Genomic DNA, 13,918 nt, shown 5'->3' on the forward strand with positions numbered 1-13,918 from the left:
AACTGAGGCAGTAGGGTTTGAATATAATAATTTAACCCAAGTAATAAAACTTGGACCAAAATTAAATTTTTCTAAAGCCCTAAATAAATACTCCCATTCCACACGATCAAAAGCCTTTTCAGCATCTAAAGAAAGGACACACTCAGGGATCCCCTCTGATGGTGTGTACAGGACATCCATAAGACGTCGAATGTTAGAGTAAGAAAAGCGATTTTTGACGAAACCGGTCTGGTCCTCAGATATAATAGAGGGTAAAACAATCTCTAATCTTCGAGCCAAGACTTTAGCAAGGATTTTAACATCCACGTTGAGAAGAGAGATTGGTCTATATGAAGAGCACTCTGTTGGGTCTTTATCTCTCTTTGCTATAAGAGTGATGCGAGCCTCATTAAATAACGCAGGCATCTTACCTTGCTTAAAAGATTCAGAAAGAACCAAAGCTAGTTGTGGTGCAAGGTATGAGGAGAAAGATTTAAAAAACTCTACAGGGAAGCCATCAGGACCCGGGGACTTACCAGATTGCAATGATGAGATAGCGGAACTAATCTCCTCTTGTGATATGGGCTCTTCTAATCTTAATCTAAAATCAGGGGACAGTGTTGGGATATCTAGTTGATTCAAGAAATTCTCAAGTGAATTACAGTCCTTTGGAAACTCAGAAGTATATAATCGAGAATAAAAATTCTTGAATGCATCATTAATTTTAGAATGGTCGGTAGTAATGGTACCATCCTCCATCTGAATTTTTGTAATGTGTTGTTGTGCTCTAAAACCTCTTAACTGATTAGCTAAAAGTTTCCCAGATTTATCACCATGAATGTAAAATTGGCTCCTACTCTTTAATAATTGGCATTCGATTACATGCGTCGAGATGAGTTCAAAATTAGTTTGCAATTCTATGCGTTTTTTATACAGATCAGGGTTTTTAAATAGAGCATACTGCTGATCGATTTCTTTAATTTGGTTGGTCAAATCTTTTCGTTCTTTATATGCCTTCCTTTTCATATTTGCAGTATACGAAATTATCTGTCCCCTGAGGTAGGCTTTTAGAGCATCCCAAACAGTTAAACATGACACTTCAGGTGTTTCATTTGTGTTCAAGAAAAAAACTATCTGGTCTTCCATAAATTTTTTAAAATCATTCTCTATCAATAATGAAGAATTAAAGCGCCAATGTTTATTAATTTGAGGAAGATTGGGGAGCTTTATAGACATAACAACTGGTGCATGATCCGATATCACAATGCTCTGATAAGCGCAGGAGCTAACCATGGGGATCAGTTGATTATCTAAAAAGAAATAATCAATTCTGGAGAAAGTATGGTGAACATGTGAGAAAAAGGAGTATTCTCTCTTTTTTGGATTAAGGAAGCGCCATATGTCAGAGATACCAAAACTGCAAAGATAGGACTGAAGTAGCATGGCGGATTTACTCAGAGGTATAGGATTGGGAGATGACCTGTCAAGTGATGGATCTAAACAGCAGTTAAAATCTCCCCCTAATATGAGAGAGTATGAGCTCAGATCTGGTAGAACAGAGAAGAAATGTTCAAAGAAGGAAACGTCATCGTAATTAGGGGCATATAAATTAGCCAACACTACATTAGTATTAAATAACTTCCCTGAAACAATGATATAACGACCATGTATATCTGCAATAATATTATGCTGCTCAAAAGAAATGTTTGGATTAATGAGAATTGAGACACCCCTAGCTTTGGCCTGAAAGGTCGAGTGGTAGTGCTGCCCTCCCCAACGCGACATAAGACGAGAATTATCGGAACTGCGAATGTGAGTTTCTTGTAAAAATGCGATGGCAGTGTTAAGTTGTTTAAGGTGTGAGAGCACCTTCCTTCTTTTGACCGGATGGTTTAAACCCTTAACATTCCAGCTCACAAAGTTTAAAGAACTATTCATTCTCCCTGAGAGGAGATGCAGGTAGATAAACATAAATAATAATGAAATGCCCAGCGTCAGTCCTAAAACAGAAGTGTAAAACACAGAGCAACCTATCAAAGATACACCGTGTATACTGAACTAACACAATACTGGCTTTGGAGAACCCCCACCCCTGCCCCACACACCCCTCCCCCACACACCCCACTACCCCCAAACAAACAAAGATAGCTGCTAGGAAACAAAGCAGCAAGCTCTTCCATCCTTCCATTTTCCACCTAACCAATCTTCCTGCCGCTAACCACACCATCTTCTGCTCCGACACAGTTTACAAAAACTAAGAATTAAATATATAAATAAAACATTTCCCCACTCCAATAATGAAATCTCTCAATAAGAGAAAAACACAAAACAACCCCCCTCCCCCCACGTCACATTGTAACTCTAAAAAAATAAACAGACATGTAAATTACACGTGACTAGAAATAGAGAAAATAATAATAGAAAACCAACAACAACTACACGTGTTTAACACAATACTCTTACCAGGAAAAAACGTAAAAATGGCTGGATTTAAAGTTAAAAAGGGTACTTTCCTGAGAATTGTAGTATTAAAAAGAAATAAAACTATAGTGCCCTAGGTAGTTTTCGGCAGACTGTCTATGTGTTTCTGCGCCTCTTCTACCGAGCGAAGCCACTTCTTCTGTCCGGTAGAGAGAGTTATCCGGAGCCGTGCTGGATACAGGAGAGAAGGCCGGAGTCCACGGTTGTATAACTCAGACATAACGTCTCTATACTCGGCTCGCTGGCTTAAAACTTCGGGAGCGTAGTCTTCCACGATACGAACCTGCTGACCGCGGTATTCCAGCTTCCCTCTCCGCCGAGCCTCCCGAACCAGAAGGTCTTTAACCTGGTACCGGTGCACACGGAGAATGACGGGCCGAGGTCGCTGACCTGAAGCGGGTTTGGATGCAGGTATGCGGTGGGCTCTGTCAATCTCAGGCGGGGAAGGGAGCGTTTCACTTCCAAACACCTCGCACAGAAACTTCGAGAAAAACTCGGTAGGGAGTCCACTCTCAGTACCCTCCGGAAGACCCAGGACACGCAGGTTCTGTCTCCTGCTCCGGCCTTCTAGGTCTACGACTTTGGCCGTTAACTTAGTGTTGTTTTCCCGAAGTCCGGAGCAGATGTTCTCTAACTCGCTCACACGCTGGCTCAGGTCATCTGTAGCGAGTTCTAACGAAGGTAAGCGCTGTCCATGGTCCTCTACTTGGGATTGAATTTGGTCCAGTTTACTTTCCAGTAAACTTAACGAAGATTTAAATTCAGCCACTAACGCTTCACGTTGTTTATCTAACAGCGCAGAGATGGCCTCGACTGTTAGAGGGGTCACAGTGTCGTCTTTTTTCCCGGCCTTAACACTCCTTGTAGCCATTTTAAATGTGAAAAGTATGTAACCGTGGGGAAGAGTACAAAGTTATTGTATCCTAAAGATTTAGTTTAGCATTTAGAAACGAATAAGGGAGTGAAGGAATGTAAAATTGTCGGAGCACCTAACTTACACGTCTACTCCATGTGGCTGCTAACCGGAAGTCCGGTTTCTACTTTTTAACTAAGCATTTGTTCTTTATTTCTACTGATTTACAGAACTGTTATTATTAAATATTGTTATTCACTAAATATAGTTATTCACTATGTTGCAAGCCCATAACACATAATTATGATTTCACAAAGGTCACACTGGCTTAAATGCAGTGCCACAGTTTAATTTATTACAAACTGCACTCACAATCCCTATGCTCATCTGTCCACGAGAGATTGCTTAGTAATTGAAAGCACCTTATGGGTGTCACAATCACACAGTTGGTAGCATTAGAGTTCCATGGTACAATTGTCACCCCTGAACATTTGCATGTTCTCCTAAATCTCTAAAAACACAAAGGTTAGGAAATTAGCTACACATTATTATTCAAAGATGTGTATGAGTATATAAATTTGTGCATCATGTGCCATGCAGACAAAAACTTTTTTTTTTTTTTAATGTCAAACAGTGTATGGTTACCACAAAATGTACGAAAATTACTAGGAAATGTATGACAATAAAAAAAATATATAATGTAAAAAAAAATTGTTGATCATATATTTTAACAATTATTAGTACATTAAAAAATAAACATACAGTGGAACCTTGGACTGCAAGCATAATTTATTCTGTAATATCTATTATGAAAACAATTAATACAAAATAAAAAGTACAAATAAAACAAATTAACCTGCACTTTACTTAAAAAAAAAAAAAAAGTGACTATAGTCAATGAGACCAGAAAAAGGAGAGGAGAAGGAGGGGGGTGAGCTGCTGTGTAAGACACACACACACAGTACACCTTGGCACGAGCAGCACACACACACACACACACACACCTCCATGCGAGAAGCACGCACACACATACAAACACAAAATTAAAGATGCTTTATGTGCACACACGTGGTCACAGTATAATAATAAACAGTACATGCGTGCACTGGTGTTGACTATACAAGTGATGCACACGCACTGAGACCAAGCATGGGAGACGATTACCCACAATTCCACAGTGCAGAAAGAAAAGAGAGAAAAAACATTAGCTCAGTTGTGATCACGTGACTTTCGGGGTCAAAACAAAAAGCGCATATGATACTCGATGATATTTGGTAAACGTACATCAAGACTCACATTTTTTTTTTCAAGTCAAAATGTATTCAAAAAAATTCCTTGCGAAACACTTTGAAACCGGGTTAATGACAATCCGAGGTTCCACTGTATAATATGTTAAATTGCTCAATGTGCTTATTTTCTTTAGTTTAGCTTTCTGTGGAAGATCCATTACCAAAAGAGAATCAATGTTTTTTTTTTTCATGCATTAAGAAGAACTGAATTATGGAATATGAATAAGTAAATAAAAATCCTGAAGGTTCATCAAAGGACATGATTTATTGAGATAAATTATTTTGACATTCTCTGATTGATTTCTGTGACTTATTTAACCAAAAAGCAAACAAACAACAGGACAACCAGAGGTATCCAATCTAATATAAAAAGGTTTTTCAGTTTCCAGTTCAATTTAATATACACCTAACACTTAATTGGTGTGGCTTCCTTTTAACTGGAATGAAAACATTTAGAAACACTGGATGCTTAAAGACCCATAAAAACATAAAAATGCGTATGTGAAAAAAAGTTTAAAAATATCTGATCTGATCACTTTGCTTAAACCAACAAATGAGAAACTGAAGTTTTCTTTTTAAATATTTTCACAAAAAAGTTTCTGAATTCCTTTGTACTCAAAACATAAATTATGGGATTTAACATGGGTGGAATTGTTATTGACAGTGAAATGTTAATTATCCTAGCAGTAGGATGTAGAGAGAATGAGTATGTAACTGACACAGGAATGAAGAATATTCCTACTACCAGCAGATGAGTGACACATGTTTTGAATGCTTTAAGACGACCCTCCCATGTTGTAATTTTAGTTAAGGCCAACAGAATGCCCACATAAGATAAGATTATAGCAGTTAGTGGTAAATAAAGGTATACTGCAATAGAGACATTTCCCATGAAAACATTTATACTGTTGTCATTACAAGCTAGTGTATAAACTGGCCCATGGTCACAAAAAAAGCTATTTATCTCAATAGATTTACAGAATGAAAGTGGTGTAATCAAACCCACCATAATGCCAAAAAAAATTAAATTAAATATCCATATTGTTGTTAAAATTGCTATCATAAAGGAATTATTTACAATAGCATGATATCTCAGAGGTGAGCAAATGGCAATAAAGCGATCATATGCCATGACAACAAGAGTTAAATACTGTGTGCCTGCGAAGAAATAAGTCAAAAACATGTTAGCCAAACATGCCTCATAGGATATGTACTGTGAATTAAATAGAAAAAGCTTTACAAGGAAAGGAATCAGTGCGTTTGCTTCACCAAACTCTGACAAAGCTAAATTAAAAATACCCATGTATTTAGGAATATGAAGACTTTTGTCAATTATTATCATGTAAAGCACAATTGAGTTTCCACACAATGATATAATATAAACAAACATTAAAAAGACAAAGTAATATTGACTAAAAGGTATTCCAGAAAATCCACTGATGAAAAAGTATTCTGGACGCACAAATGATACATTTTGGAGTAAACTGGAGTTCAAACCACTCATGTTAAAGTAGATTTTAACGTTGATTAAGTCCTTTTCTGCCTCTGAAATTATATAAGATATACAGAATTAGCCAGATGTTCTTGTGTGTGTGTGTGTGTGTGTGTGTATAATATGTATATATATATATACATATATATATATACACACACACACACACACACACACATATAATATATAATTATCTAAGGATTTTTTTATTTGCTCACCTTAAACCTAGTACACTAGTGCCTGCACTAATTATGCTGAACCATACTATTGAATCTTTTTATACTGTTGAAGTGATAGCTCAAAAAGTAGTGTGAATGCTGCCCATTGCAGCTAGTATTATTTTATTATATAGACCATTTTATTTATTTACTTTTGATACTTTCCTTTTGGGAATCTAGGAAAGGACAAATACACTACACAATTAACTAAACACGTTGGGGACCATCAGCAAAATAGGCAATACATAAATATACTATAATTATATGAAAACAATTAAACAAAATGTTTACAAGATATAACTGAAAGATTGATGTTTTTTACTTTTGGAAACATAATGGCCAAACTGTAGTGGCCAGCTGTATTGAAATTGCTTTACTTAATAAGGTTTACATGATCAGCTACTATTTTATTATTGGTATTTTAGCAAACTTGATTTTTAAAATGATTTAGAAAGTTGAATTGGCATGTGGATGCCCTTTTTTGTGGATCCTTTTTGAATGTTACAAATTATTTGCCTGATAACATTTTATGTTATTTAAGATAGGTTCCAGGTGGTTGGGGTTTGGAAATTGGCAGCTACTAGAACATACTAAATGAATTACATAATTAATAATAAAATATATATTTTTTACAGTGCAGTGAAAAAGTATCCAGATTTTTAATTCCTGCAAAAATATGTACATGGCTTCCAAAAGCAAAACCAAAGTATTTTTTTTTTTTTTTAGCCATTCAGTGGTGGCCTTGCTAGTGTGTTTTGGATTATTGTCCTGCTAAATAACCATTGTACATTTAAGCTTAAACTCACAAAGTGATGTCTCCTTCAAACTGTAAAACCAAACAAGTTCAAAGTACTTTATTAACTTTATTAACTGATTACCTAAAAAAAAGTAAACTTTTATTTAAAAATATAGTTTCAGGTTACTCTTTTTCTTCATTTTTAAGTCATCCTAACTTATAATATTCATGCAGTCACGTTTCGGGTGTAATGGCGGATGTTGTCGCCGTGATGAGCAGGCATAAACGCAGAGGGGTTGTGTGAACATAAAGTCTTATAGGGTCAGTCACAGGATATAAATAATAAAGACACAAAACAAATAACGGAACAAACAATACTTAAACATAGGGTGACACATGGGCTCCCTGGCAAGACACCGGCTCAGGAATACAGACGGTTTCTAATACCTGTTAGACTCAGATATAAGCCCTATGGCGAAACACGGGGGTTATAGACACACACTAAGTCGGGAGCTGACACAGGACCAGACAAGACTAGCCACATGGAGAGACTAAAGACACGCCCAGAAATGAGGGAGACCAGAGCAGTAACACAGGCTAGAGATGGGACTAGGCTAAAGCCATGGCAGTCAGCTAAACAGGGTGTTTTAGCTACCCATGGCAATCAGCTAACTAACTTGCCTTTAGCCTAACAAAACACCTAGCTACACCTACCAAATAGCTAGACATCAAACGGATTACACTGACATGGGAGACTAGAGACAGGGCAGAAACTAGAGGCACAGAGAAACTAGGGCAGCTAGAAACACAAGGTGTTGGTTTGAAAGGTGATATGCATCGACAGTAGAAACACTGATCACAACCCCTTTGATTGGTTGACGAAATGGATGGAAAAAGAGCGGCTCAACTTTTTTGAGTGTTTTGCGCTGAAATGCTCATTTTTATGACAAACCCCTGAAAAATAAATGTGTTACAAAATAAATATTATACAAGAATTTGTATTAATGGTCTTGACGACTGTCCCATGCCTAAGGTTTATTATAATAGTAAGATCATATTTAATAACAATAAACCTATAAATTTATGGTCATATATAATATTTGATAGCGATTGTGTGTGGGGGGAGTCCATGGCATGGGGCATATACTTTTCTTTTTCCACGTGAGTCAGTCGTGCTCTTTAACCAATCAGATGTGACCTCGCCATTTCAACCAATCATAACCCAGCACAGGCTAAATCCTATTTACATGAAATAAACCTGCTCCCGAGCAGGTTCAAGCTTACGGATATGTTGCTATGACAACAATACTTACAAACACATTAAACACACCACACTTAACAAGACTGAGTCAGCTCCAAAACTTAGACACACACAGAAAATCAACATTAAACCTTGCCGACACGAGAGCCAAACAAAACAAAATACAAACTGACCAAAACAAAACAAAACGCCCACATACATGACAGTAGTACAGACTAACAATGCTCGACCAGACTAAACAGCTATTTATAGATAGTCTAATGGGCTACCTCGGCTCCGGTGTGCACTCGCATCACCTGACCGAGGTGCCTTCTGGGAAACTGAGTCAGCAAACTAAAACTACAAAAAACAAACAGCAACCTCTAGCGGTGGTCCCATATGCATCATTATTATTTTTTTATTTCCACATATAAAATGTATTTAATCTTCCAACACTAAATAAAAAAGTTTCAACAACTTAATCTTAACCCCAAAAACTATTAGTACACAATTTTTTACCTATGGGAAAATCTACTTAAAGAATAAAAGTGTGTTAAACTCAAAATGTCTAAATGTAACTGAATTTTTTAAATGCCAACTTTAAAAGCAATTCTCAACAGTAGGTAATGGGTTGGAATTAAAGATATTTATTCAGGTTTACACACAGCATAAACAACAATCCAACATTAGTGTGCAAGCTTTTTTCAACATCTTGTTGAACATCTCGGGTTACTTGACTGTAACCCTGTTCCCTGAAAAAGCAGGAACGAGATACTGTGTAAAAACGCTATTGAGAATGCTCCTTGTTCGACTGGTTGTTGAAGCATGTGTGTCAAACTCCAAAGTTGGCTTGTATAACCTCAGTCAGGTGACGTCATTTGATTATGTGCACCTGGTGGTTATAAATAGGCATGAACCAGAAACATCCTAGGTCATTTTTGTCTAAAAGAATAAAAATTTATAAATGTGTGTGAAGAGGACCAACCTGCCGCATCACACATTTGCTGCATAGGGACACCTTGAAGTGTGTAAAGTCTGACCACATGCCTCGTAGGCTTCAGCAATAGCATCTCTCACCCAATGTGACATTGTTTGTCTAGCATATAGCATATAAAAAGCTGCAACGACTTAAAGCTGCTCCGCTAGTGCGGTGGACGTAAATCTGAAGAGAATCTACTGGATACACTAAGTAAAGACTTTTCTGCTCCAGAGCAGTAAATGGCAGAGGAGGAAGGCTTCAAGAACAACTGGATTCATGCTTGAGAATAGAACTTTCGGAAGATAATTCGGGTGAGGAGGCAGAATAGCTTTGACCAGCCCAGGGGGAATGTCTAGGCAGGATGGCGAGACTGACAGAGCCTGCAAATCCCCAATCCTCTTTAGAAAAGTAATGGCCATTAGAAAAAACATCTTAAGGGTCAAAAACCTAACAGCGCTGATTATAGTGGTTCGAAAAGGGTATCAACCACACCCTTAAGCACATGAAGGGACTGCCGCTCTAGTGGGCGGCCTCAACTGTTTAGCTGCACGAATAAAGCAGGCAACTAAGGGTGCTTTCCCACAGGAACCCCATAAAACAGAACGTGGCAAGCCGAATTTGCGACCACATACGTTCTAAGAGTACTAGGACATATGCCTGAGGACAGTTTCTCCTGCAAAAACTCCAGCACTGAAACAATCTGGCAATGGACTGGGTCTACATGGTTTGCCATACACCAACTTTCAAAACCATTTCATCTAAAGGCATAAGTTTTTCTAGTAGAGGGAGCCCTAGCACTTAGAATAGTTTTTATTACATTGGCTGAAAGACCAGCATCTCCTAGTTGGCTGCCTCAGGGGCCAGACGTGAAGGTTCCAGAGCTCAGGCCTGGGATGAAATATTGTCCCCTGCGCCTGAAACAGGAGATCTCTCCTGATCGGAATCACCCATGGTGGGCCGTTGAGAAGAGATATTAGATCACTAGTCGGCCAACGGAGCATTATCAATTAGACGCGAAATCCCTGTTGACGGACCTTCACTAGGACTCCAGGGAGCAGAGCTATCGGAGGAAATGCGTAAAGATGCAGTCTGGGCCACGTGTGGGCCATAGCATCCAAACCCAGGGGAGCTGGAGGAGTCAGAGAGTAGTAAAGAGGACATTGTGTTGCCTCCTGCAAGGCGAAGAGCTCCACCTCTGGTACATAAAATCTCTCCCAGATTTGACTGACTACTTCGGGGTGGAGTTTTCATTCCCTATGTGTCACAGCTTGTCTGGACAGCAAGTCTGCTCCCACATTCATATGCCCCAGAATGTAAATAGCCCTGAGACAGAAACTTTGTCTTGTGCCCAAAGCAGAATCTGCCTCGTTAACTTGTTTAAGCGGCGCGGACGCAGTCTGCCCTGGCAATTTATGTAAGAGACTACCGTAGTGTTGTCCACCCACACTAGGACATGGTAACCTCTCAACTGCTAGGAGAAGTATTTCAAGGCCTAAAATAATGCCATCATTTCGAGGTAACTGATGTGCCATGCGAGAAGATGACCTCTCCAGATCCCTTGCGCTGGACAGTCATCTAAGACCGCACCCTAACTCATGAGGGAAGCGTCTGTTGTTAGCATCTTGCGATGACAACACGCACCTAGAGTGGGACCCAAAGTCAGAAACTGGTGTCTGAACCACATAGAAAGGATACTAAGTGCCTGGCACGTAACACCTATTTGAATCAAGGGATTGGCCCTTGGATGAAATCCCCTGGCTCTCAGCCACAACTGAAAGGGTCTCATGTGCAGAAGGCCCAAGGGTATCACCATGAATGCAGCTGCCATGAGACCTAGTATTCTCTGAAAGTAACGGTCACTTTCTGGCCTAGCTTGATCTTCTTTACGGTACTTAGAATAAATCCTTTACGTGCAGGAGACAGCTATGCCTGCATTACAATTGAATCCCATATGACCCTAAAATATGTTGTCCTCTGAGCAAGAGAAAGAACGCTTTTATTGGCGTTAAGTCTCAACCATAGAGATTTGAGATGAGCTAGGACAAAATACCGATTAGAAGCGCTAGCTCCTGAGCTAAAATCAGCCAGTCATCTATGTAGTTCAAAATACAGATGCCCTGGAGTCATAGAGGAGCCAGAGCTGCCTCCCTGCATTTTGTATATCTTCTGGTTGAATTTGAAAAACAATCATCTTGACTGTCAACATTTTGAACTTGTATTTTTAAGATAGCAGTTAAACCCAAGATCTAGAATTGGACACAACCATACTATAATAGCCTGACTTCCAGCAAAGTCTGCAATTCTTGTGTCAACAGATGCGCTCGTTCTGGTTTCATGGAAGTGGAGACCACGCTGTTGAAACGCGGAGAACGATGTGCAAACTGAATTCTGAAGCCTCTCTCTACAGTCCTTTGAACCCAAGGAGATATACTTGGCAGGAACTTCCACGCTGCCAGTTTCACTGAAAGCAGCACAAGTTTTAACACTTTGGCAAGATGGGGAGACTTTAGATGTTTGGCATCCTGACACGTGGCAGAAGGCGACCGAACACTTAACATTTCGCTGGAGACCACTGCTCCTCGAAACACCAGTGGTGGCGGATTTTTCTGTTGGAATTTTACGCGCCCCTCCCCAGGGGGAGACGCTCTCACGGTCCAGGGCGCACCAGCTTCAGGACTTCTTTTTGGAGGAAATGATGATTCTAACATCAGCAAAGATGTTAGTCTGCACGGCTTGGTGGGGAGAGTGGGCTTTTTTAATGATGATGATCTTCCAGGAAAAAGAAAACCCCCAAGCGTCTCTTCAATCTGGGGCATCATCATATAGCCCCGTGCCTTTGCATCAACGATAATCGAATAAATGGACGTCGATGGCATAAAGAGACGGGAGGAATAAGGTTTACTCCATGAACGAGTCACCTCATCACGGAGGTCCCCAAAGAAGGGGAGAGACTGTCACTAAGGTCCCTCCCCAAGGCCACCCGACAGAAACCTGACATCCAGCTTTAGGCGTTTGGAGATCACAGTGCTTGCATTCTCCCTTGGGTCCGAGGACAGCGTGCGTTTCCCAAACACTCAACGCAGAAAGCATGGTGATCATCTTTATCAAGAGGTCTCTCGCATGAACTTCGCCATTTTACTTTCGCTTTCTGCTTTCTTTTAACTGCCGTGCAGTATTCAAAAGAAAAACACACTTGCACACACTCATGCAATGCAGTCCTTGACGACAAAAAGACCTGAGGATGTTTCCGGTTCATGCCTATTTATAACCTCCAGCTGCACCTAATTAAATGACTTCACCTGACCGAGGTTATATAAGCCAAACCTATATAAAATATAAGCTAAATATATGTGTTTGACGCACATGCTTTAACAACAGGTCGAACAAAGAGCGTTCTTGTACCCAATTGCGTTTTCATGCTTCATCGACTGTAGCTTTTGAAAGAGAACATAAGTCTAGGGATAAATAAAAAAATATATATATAATCACAACCAAAACTTGATCTACATATTATATGCAATGCACAGGAAAACCACAAAATAAAGAGTAAACAAAAGGTTACATGTTAAACAAAAGAAACCACTCCTCAGACTCCCTCCCCGGATTATCCACAAAAGGATAAGTAGTTGTGGTCTTATTACCCCTTTTATAAATGTGAATTAACTTGGGACAAAAATAACCAATATCTTTAACAAACAACACACAATACTTCAACGAAAACAACAAAAACGCTCAACAAAGACAACAACAAAAAGTGGGCAACAGAATACAGCTACACACTATGCTTTAGTTCAAGGAACTTTTCAGAAGTGAGCGCGTGCTAAACAGACATAAAAGCCAGAAGACAATCCTCCCCATACAGATGTGGCCATTAAGACTGCGCATGTTTTCCCGCGAGATGCCGCAATTTAGCGCGCGGCATGCCGCGACTTGCCGTAAGCAACTTTCGTGAATTTAAATAAATGTGTTGTGCTTCACTGAATATCCGCCAGATGGCCCATGGAAGGACTTTATCTAAAAGCCGGACCTTTTGTACTGTACAACGAAGAACTGTGTATAATTACTTAGCCTAAAACAATATTGTTTCCAGTGCTAAAGCAAACATGAATTTTATTTTGTTTTACAACAGATCTTTCATGTTAAATACATACATCTTTGTAGTCTTTTTGCACACACGCGCGGGTGCGTTACAATAATAATAATAATAATAATAATAATAATAAATTCGGAGAACTACTACGAATAATAATAATTCTGAATGGAGAAAACGCAGTCAAAGAAGTACCATCATTGAAGGACAGAAGAAAATTAAAAACAAATACATATCAGTTTGAGCTTGACACGTTTATGAGCTCTGTCGCTTGCTGTCAATGGGCGCCTAAGAGACACAACACATTTTCGGCTTCAGTAGACACACAATACTTCAGCCTGAAACACGACTGCCCCCTACAGGTAATGAAGGGCATTTTAACAGCTTGTCGCGCGCAGTCGCGGCAAGTCGCAGGATCCCTTTTCTCAAAACGTGTGTTTTTAAAGGCCAGACCTGTACATGTTCCAGATACCAAAAACCAGGGAGTGTGTTTTATCTATCCTTATAGAGAAAAATAAAAAAGCAAGCACTCACCTGATTAGAGGTATCCCTGACAGACCG

At 39.3% G+C, this 13,918-nt stretch overlaps 1 protein-coding gene across 1 annotated transcript; it reads right to left on the bottom strand.

The window, feature by feature from the left end:
• Positions 1-263: 263 nt before the first annotated feature.
• LOC128533280 (olfactory receptor 2A12-like) lies at positions 264-6,130 on the bottom strand. The gene is made up of 3 exons (XM_053507525.1): positions 5,165-6,130; positions 385-564; positions 264-281 (listed from the first exon to the last, which is right to left on the bottom strand). Exons 1-3 carry the CDS (start codon positions 6,104-6,106, stop codon positions 264-266), a joined length of 1,140 nt encoding a protein of 379 aa, XP_053363500.1. The 5' UTR covers positions 6,107-6,130.
• Positions 6,131-13,918: the final 7,788 nt, after the last annotated feature.

The sequence above is a fragment of the Clarias gariepinus genome, chromosome 11, assembly GCF_024256425.1.
Source record: "Clarias gariepinus isolate MV-2021 ecotype Netherlands chromosome 11, CGAR_prim_01v2, whole genome shotgun sequence".
In the NCBI taxonomy this organism is placed as follows: domain Eukaryota; kingdom Metazoa; phylum Chordata; class Actinopteri; order Siluriformes; family Clariidae; genus Clarias; species Clarias gariepinus.

Bases quoted from the DNA above. Each gene is read 5' to 3' on its own strand.
- LOC128533280 (XM_053507525.1), bottom strand. From the start codon at position 6,106: ATGAGTGGTTTGAACTCCAGTTTACTCCAAAATGTATCATTTGTGCGT. The intron at 565-5,164 runs GTTTCTCATTTG...AGATTAGAAGAG, and splicing joins TATTTAAAAAGAAAACTTCA to CCCATATCACAAGAGGAGAT.